The sequence below is a fragment of the Centroberyx gerrardi genome, chromosome 1 (assembly GCF_048128805.1).
Source record: "Centroberyx gerrardi isolate f3 chromosome 1, fCenGer3.hap1.cur.20231027, whole genome shotgun sequence".
Classification (NCBI taxonomy): domain Eukaryota; kingdom Metazoa; phylum Chordata; class Actinopteri; order Beryciformes; family Berycidae; genus Centroberyx; species Centroberyx gerrardi.
The window spans coordinates 21,529,475-21,537,814 of NC_135997.1; the positions used below are offsets into that span (position 1 = coordinate 21,529,475).

General features: G+C 42.5%; 1 protein-coding gene across 1 annotated transcript in view; it reads right to left on the bottom strand.

The window, feature by feature from the left end:
• The window catches only part of esrrga (estrogen-related receptor gamma a), an 89,884-nt gene that overhangs the window by 29,225 nt on the left and 52,319 nt on the right, over positions 1 to 8,340 (bottom strand). The window contains exons 5-6 of the mRNA XM_071921975.1: positions 6,662 to 6,772; positions 3,427 to 3,609 (exon numbers count right to left, since the gene is read on the bottom strand). Of these exons, the coding sequence (XP_071778076.1) occupies positions 3,427 to 3,609; positions 6,662 to 6,772 (294 nt within the window). The remainder of the gene's footprint in view (positions 1 to 3,426; positions 3,610 to 6,661; positions 6,773 to 8,340) is intronic.

The window sequence follows — 8,340 nt, forward strand, 5'->3', positions numbered from 1 at the left end:
TCGCTATCCGCAGACGGCTCTTAACTCAGTCTGTGTATGTGGTGTGTGTGTGTGTGTGTGTGTGTGTATATATGTGTGTGTGTGTTAGCGTGCGTGAGCGTAACAAATTGTTGCCAGTACGGCAGACATCTAATGACTTCAAATTAGCTGCCTGGCGCTCGCCTTGACACGTTGTTACCACTGTTAGCAGCCTGTGTGTGTGTGTGTGTGTGTGTGTGTGTGTTAGTAGCAGCGCTGCGCAGCCATATCATGAAGCATAAATTGGCTTCACCTCTCCTCTCTCTGCCTCTGTCTTTTTTTCTTTCTTTCTCTCTCTGTCTCTCTCCATCAATTTGATTAAAAAAATTACTGTACCATGGCAAGCGCAGACACGTGCATGTGTGTGTGTTCACATGCACAACATAGTCAGTCACATGCGCACACACACACACACACACACACACACGACAAGATGTGAAAGGTTACACAGGTTACAAAGGTTACACTAAGTTAGACAGTGGTGGAAAAAGGTTTATAGGTCTATTCTATTCTATTGTATTCTATTTTATTTTACAAGGTAAGTCTCGAGTCATTGTAGAGTCTCTTTACATCTCTTTATTGTTTGCCTTTTGTGTGTGTGTGTGTGTGTGTGTGTGTAAGAGGCTGATAAAGAATGTTGAGGAGGTGTATTTCACTCTGACAATCCTTTCCACCCCAAGTGAACAGTAGATCACTTTGTGTGTGCACATGTGTGTGTGTGAGTATTAGATTGGTGTTCAATGCTGTAAACAGTAAGGATTTCATAAGGCTTTCATCTCACACACACACACGCACCCGCACACACAGACAGATACACACACACATACACACGGAAGATGAAGAGTTCTATCTTTCTCTGTGAGCACTGGATTGCCTTTCTCGTTCATCTAATCACGCCATCTTCTCTCCTCCGCCAAGCAATCGTTCTGCTCCGCTCCCTCCACACAGAAGGGCGCACATACATGTACACACACACACACACACACAGACACACACAGTCTTGCTGCCATCCTAGTTACCTCAGTTCACTCACTCATAAAAGTAGTAAGTAAAAGAAAAGGCAAACCCAATGCAAAACAATACACAGCATTAAATATACATTGTGTGAGTATGTGTTTTTGTGTGTATGCGAGTTATAAACATTACATGCATGCTGGAGAAACAGAGATAGACACATATAGAGTAAGGGAGAGAGGTATACAGAGAGAAAAAGAGGAAAAAGAGGTAGAGAGGGAGATTACAGGAAAGGACATAGTGTTGGAATGAGGGTAGGTGTTTTTGAAATAGAAAAATAAATATTCTATGAGCTATACTTGGTATATGGATCGATACATATGTCTACTTATTGTCCATATAGCAGCACATAGATCAATAGACTAACAAGAAGCAATGTATCCCCCCCCTCTCTCTCACTCTTTTTTCTCTCTCTCTTTCTCTGTTTGTTATTTTCACATCTCTCGCTATATGATATAATATGATATACCATTTGGAGACCCTGTTATCCAATGCTATTGACGTTGTTGTGCTCATATAGCATGGCTGAGTGGCATTCATGTCTCTATACTGGTGTTTCCCCTATCATTTTTGAACAGTAGTGGTTGTCAGTAATTCTATTCTATTCTGAAACCATATTCCAGTGGACAATAGGACTAATCTTTGTGCTAATCTGTGTTAATCTGAGACACTGCTCTTCCCTCCTCTCTGCCGTCACAACAGGCTCCCTCAGTAAGACCAAGACCAGATTAGTTTTCATCTCTTTTCTCTGTTTTTTGTTGTTTTAATTTGTACTGCTGGATGAATTTCTCATTCTTGCTCTTTTGCTCTCCTGATTTTTCCTAATTTCCTCATCTTCTCATTCTCTGCCTCTAACTGTTGTTTTTGTCATCTTTAATTCTGTTGTTTTTCTTTTCTTATTTTCTAGTCCAGATCCCTGCCCCTTCTGCACAGATTAAGACAGAAAAAGAGAGTTGTCTTAAGAAGATTAGACAAGATTATTTTCTTTTAGCTGTGAACCTGTAGAGGGAGACAGATGTGATATAGGCTAAAACAGACCTTTATATTTAAGTATTCTACTAATACAAAAGTCCTGTGTGTGTGTTCAGTTGGCAGAGTGGTGTACTAATACTGCCAGGGACAGCTATTCTAATCCCAATGCAGCCACTAATACTAAAACTATATGCACTCATAGTACTTTACTGTAAGGGGTATTGGATAAAACCATTCAGCATTCACTGTTTCATCACCCAAATGTTACATTTTTATTGTACTTCGTTCAGTTTGATTCGATTACATTTCTTTTGAATTCTGGTTATCTGATTTATTTACATTACTTGCTGTTGATTTGTTGTAAAGCTCTTTGTAAGGTTGTTTTACATACTATATAAATAAAGTCTATCACAAAATTACAATTCAATTTAGAATGAATGTTCATCAACAAATACTGTATGACATATAATTTCATCACGTTACTGTTATTAAATAAACTTTGTGAATCTCATACAACACACCAATACTCATCTCCTTACCAACATTATCTAATGGTCTATGGCAGCCATGTTAAGTTTACCGGTCAAATTATCACTCCAGTATGTTGACTTTAATGGGAATTCCTGTTCACCAGTTAGTTCAGTAGCTGGTAGGCTAGTAGTCTGGTGTGCTGGCTCAGATAATCCTGCTTTAATCATATGATTGACAGGTTACTATTTGTGTGTGTTTGTGTTTGTGTGTGAGTATGAGTGTGTGTATTTGTATGTTATTTTGTGTGTGTGTGTGTGCCCTGAATTGTGCGACTGTGCCATAACACCAGCACATCCTTCACCAGCAGGGTGAAGTTGCGGTTTCAGTGAGCTGTCAGGTTTCTGGTACAGTGACTGGAGGCTCATACACACACACACACACACACACACACACACACACATACACAGAAAATGGTCAAAGGTAAGGGGATTGGATTGGTTGGTTCAAAGGGTCAGGACTTGTGTGTGTGTGCATGTGTGTGTGTGTGTATGTGTGTGTGTGTGTGAGAGAGAGAGAGAGAGAGAGAGAGAGTGTGTGTGTGTGTGTTTGGAAGGGGAGGTGGGACACAAGTGAGGGGATTTGGTTGGTCAGCTGGAGGGTCAAGAGGTCCGACTGTCTGGCTTCAAGGATTAAGGTGAAAGGTCACATCTTAGCACCAGGTGTACTTGCGTGTATGTAAGTGTATGTGTGTGTTATGTAAGTGTGTCTGGGATGCATTTGGACCAGCTGATGCTGACCTTCAAGTCTCTGTCTGCCAATTCACACAGCCGTGGCATGTGTGTGTGTGTGTGTGTGTGAGTGAGAGTCTGTGTGAGAGAAATATAGGGTTAGACTTAACGTAGAGTCAGGTTAGTTCAGTGTAAGGATCAGGGTGCAGCAGCTCTCTCCTACCTGGGATATGCTTGGCCCAGCCGATGTTGACCACCAGCTCCCTGTCAGCCAGGTCACACAGCGTAGTCAGGGCCTTAATGTCGCTGTCTGGTACTGTTGGGTCAGGCATGGCGTAAATCTTCTCCGGCTCGGCCACCAGCAGGTGAGAGACGATCTTGTTATCTGCAAGGCAGCCAAAGGCAACTGACATGACCACCAGACAAGGAGAAAGACACAGAGACAGAGAGATAGTGAATTTTTGCAGCATCACAAGCTGTTCCACACCAGTGCGGTGCAAAAACGTGAATGTTCATATGCAGACAAAGTCCCTGATTGTGTGTACTGCTAGATAATGCGTATGTCTAAAGCTGTTTCTTGATCAGCCATGCAGCAAAAGGCAACTGACATGAACAGCAGACAAGTAGAAAGAGACAGAGATGGTTTGCGTCAAATCAATGCACAATAAATTTCAGTACACTGCATGCTACACAGTACAGAGCATGATGCTAGATGCCATACATTTTTGCAATAGATAAAATACATTGCACATCAATGTGAATATGTACAATACAAAGAATTCAATGTTGTTCAAATGTTGGCGCCCTGAAGAAACCTTGTAACTCCAATTATGCCCTTTTTAAAACTATACCTGATAGTTGATATTGTCTCACATGAGCAGAAAATGCAAAAATGAATTTGCCATTGTAAAATATAAAACATATGCAGACAACACGTTTTTCAAATCAACAAGTTTTCTCATTTCCTAAAAGGCTGGCATTTTGGAGATACATAGTTTTTGCAGTGTGCTGATAGTTTGCATGTGATGCAAATATGCACTGGAAGCAAAATCTAACCAGAAGAAGCTTGACTACAACTCAATGTCCTGTGGAATTTTTCAACAATCAAGCCAGGGCCAATTGACTTGATTCAAGCAGTTTGGCAGAACTAAAGACGAAGATACACTTGACGCAGGATCAAAAATCTATATAAATGTTTCCAGACAACAATGTGCGCCAAGGTGTGATTAAAGGTGATTACTTCTTGGGCACTGCTGCCTATTTAAGTTGCCCAAAAAGTTCTCCTGTGTATCACAGTCTTAAGAAGCTTCCCCGACACGTACAGAAGGGAAAGATAATACTGAAAGCCAAACAGCTCAGCTGGTAATGGTGACATGTGGTGATGAGATCTCTATGGCCCATTAGTAACAGACTGATACCCTGCTTCCAAATTAATCCACTGACTAATCAAGCATGGGAATAATAACACAGGATAGGAGACAGAGAGAGAGAGAGAGAGAGTGAGAGAGAGAAACAGAGAGAGAGAGAGATAGACAGAAAGATTGGCCAAACTAGATAAGCTTATAGACGAAAAGAGAAAAAGAAAACAGAGAGAAAAAGTCAGATAGACAGGTAGAAAGAGAACCATGGACAGATAGAGAGATAGATAGTGAAAGACAGACAGGAAGAATAGAGAGAGCGACAGTTAGATAGAGATAAACAGAAAGAGGGAGAGGAACGGGTGGGGGTTGGGGCGGGGGGTATTGATCCAACATCCTCCACCCCCAATTCTGTTGCACACACGCGCACACACACACACACAGACACACACACACACATCCCCTCTACCCACTTCCCCATAGCTCCAGCTCCAGGGTCGTTTGAGCCCAACCAATCCCAGTCACACTGCACTATCTGTGGGTAAATCTTATTTAATGTTTCCCTAATTAGAATCAATGGAAGCCCATTTCCAAACCCTGGGCTATTGTTCTGTTCTCACACAATCAATGGGAACACCGAGGCTGGGGATGGGGCTGCAGATAGATAGACAGTGTATGTGTGTGTGTGTCTGAGGGACAGAGAGGGAATTTGCGTGTGTATATTGACTGTTTGTGCGAGAGAGAAAGAAAAGGAGATAATCTATATACCCTATAACTCCCTATTGTTTTTGCAAGTGTAAGTCTTTTTTTTTTAATCAAAATATATTTTACAAAGGGTGTGTTCATATGTTATTTGAAATTTCAACCCATGTTGAAACTTTTTCCCACGATGTGACAAATGTTTGATGAAAATGATAACCATCTGAACTAAAATGTTAAGGTATTACTTTAATTAAGTGGGGAATGAAAATTGGTCTACATCCTGCCTGTTAAGTCTTTTAGTCAAACAGGCACACACACACACACGCACACGCAACCATGCTCACACGTACATTGGAAACACACACACAGACACACACACACACACACACACACACACACACACGCACTCCTATTATCCCATCATTTCAATGATTAGTAGTGCAGAAGTCCCAGTAAGCTATCGTGCAGCCATTCAGCATATTGGCCTAAAGTAGAATATGCTCCAGCTTTAAGCAAAATGGGCTTTGGGGACCAAGCTGCTAAACACTGCTCAATCCGCACTGCGTATGTGTGTGTGTGTATGTGTGTGTGTGAGCAGACGGTTAGCTAGAGAGCTAACTCTAGTTTGATGTGGTTGCCAGATTGGATTTAATCCGGATTAGGGTGCCGGCTGGGCTCTCTCTCTCTCTCTCTTTCTCTCTCTCTCTGGTTCTATTTTACTCTCTCTGCCCCTCTCTCTCTCTCTTTCTCTCTCGTTAATTTTTCAATCCTCACACTTTGGTTATGGCTCTATTCTCAAAAAAAAAAAAAAAAAAATTTTAGCCAATCCAGCCGGAGCTAAATGAATACCTTTACAGTGAAATATTACACATATAAAATGTTACGACCACAAACTGGTAGCAGTAGAGACGGGGAGATAAACTTGGTCCCAAACAGATGGGCTTCCCACTGCCCTGTGTCTGCTTGTGTGTGTGCGTGTGTCTGTGTGTGTGTGTAAATGTTTTTACTGTCCAAATGTCTCTGTAAGGATAGAAACCCGTGGAAAAGTGGCCCCTTGCACTTCTGGATGCTGGCCTACGGCTCCTGCATCCTGCATGCCAATGCTGCCTGAACGCACAGAGTGATAGAATACCTTTCTATATATTTGCAGAGAGATATTGTGTACCGTCTATTGTATGTCCTACACTGACCACTATGCACTAAATGTGAGATCCTGTTGCCCCTGCACCGTGTGTCAGTATGTACTGCATTATTATGCATCAATGTCTGCAGGCAAATTCAGATCCTTGGTGAATAAAGGGATGCTGATTGTGGGCCAACCCTCAGAAGGAAAAGGGCTATTTTAATGTTAGCAATTAGAGTTAGTGTGTGTGTATGTGTGTGTGTGTGTGTTCTTACATGGCTTTTTGGGGGGCAGAGCCAGCTGTGGGTTCAGGTACGGACTGTTCTCTGCGTCTATCCGACGTTTATACTTCTGCCTCCCACCACGAACCCTGTCCAGCCGAACACCTGAGAGAAAGCAACAGACAGAGGAGGAGAGAGAGGGAGAGAGAGAGAGAGAATGAGTGTTAATCTACATAATATCATTGCACATGACACAAGCTTGAGGAGAGAGAAAGATTAGGAGAAACTTTTGACTTTTGATGTTCTCCAGTGGACCATCTAGCATCTGACACAACTAAATTTGACACACAAGTAAGAGAGAGAGTGAAGAGGAGGGGGGAGAGAAAGTGAGGGAGAGGGAAGAGGGAAGAGGGAGGAGAAAGAGAAGGGTTACATATGGCATTACTGTGAATAACTGTATGTAAACAGAGGAGATCAAGAGAAAGAGAGAGAAAGGGAAAAAGAGAGAGTGGAGGCGGGGTTACACATGAACTCTGAGTGTTAAGTGGTGATGAGTGTGGTGCTTCCATGGCGTGTGTGTGTGTGTGTGTGTGTGTGTGTGTGTGTGTGCGCTATGCATGCACTTGTGTGTTATTGTCCTAGCTTGCTAACCTCACTCGTTCGCCCCTTCTACTCTTCAACAAAGCCTAATTTATAGAGACACCATTTGAGTAAAAAGCCCCCCTCTCTCTCTGGCTTACTCTCTTTCTTTCTCTTGCCCTATCTCTGTCTCTCTCTCTCTCTCTCTCTCTCTCTGTCTCGTTAATTAATTGACACAAAGGAGTCCTAATTTAATTAGGCCTATCTCTCAGGGGATTGGATGTTACCGTGGTTACCACTTAAAGGTGGATAAGGAAGAGAGAGGTGTCATGTACCCTGGAGGAGGAGAGGAGAGGAGAGGAGAGGAAAGGAGAGGAGAGAGGAGGAGAGAGGAGGTGGAAATCTGAATCAGCTTTTCAAAAGAATAAAACCTGGATTCACAATATTTTGTATGCAATGGGTTGTTTGAAAAAAAAAAATGAAACAGCAAAACTGGGTAGTTCAAAGAGTTGCAAAGATGACACCAAAAATGAGGAACTCAAGGATTATCACTTTAAATGTTCCTTCCATCCCTTTCTTCCTCTCTCTCTTTATTCCCCCCTTACCTTCCATGTCTTACTCCGTTTCTCCATTCTCTATCGCTCATTCTCTGCATATTCTCTCTTTACATATTTCTTTTCTTTTCTCATTCTCTCTCTCCTCCTCTCTCTATCTCTCTCTCTCTTTTTCTCTTCTTCTTGGTCTGTGGGTCTCTCTGTTTTTTCCTATATTTCCAGGGGGCCCATAGATGACCATAAACTGGTTACAAGCCTTGTTTTGAATTTCACAGCAGTGGAGGAATTCTCAACTGGCATCTGTCGAGTTTACAGGGAAAACGGACGAGAGAGGAAGAGAGGAAGAGGAGGGAGGGGAGGGGGGCGAGTCAGGGAGCTGGGGGACGGGGGGAGGAGGGGAGGGAAGAGGAAAGAAAGATAGGAAACGCGGAGAGAGGAGAGAAAATTGTGAGAGAGGGGGACAGAGGGGAAAAGCAGAAGAGAGGGAAAGAAGGATGGAGAGATTCTGGTTGGAGGGTCTGCATGAAAACATAACTGCATGCGAACCAACCTGAGAACCATTGTTCAAAAATATAGGGAGAGATAGAAAGAATGAAAGGC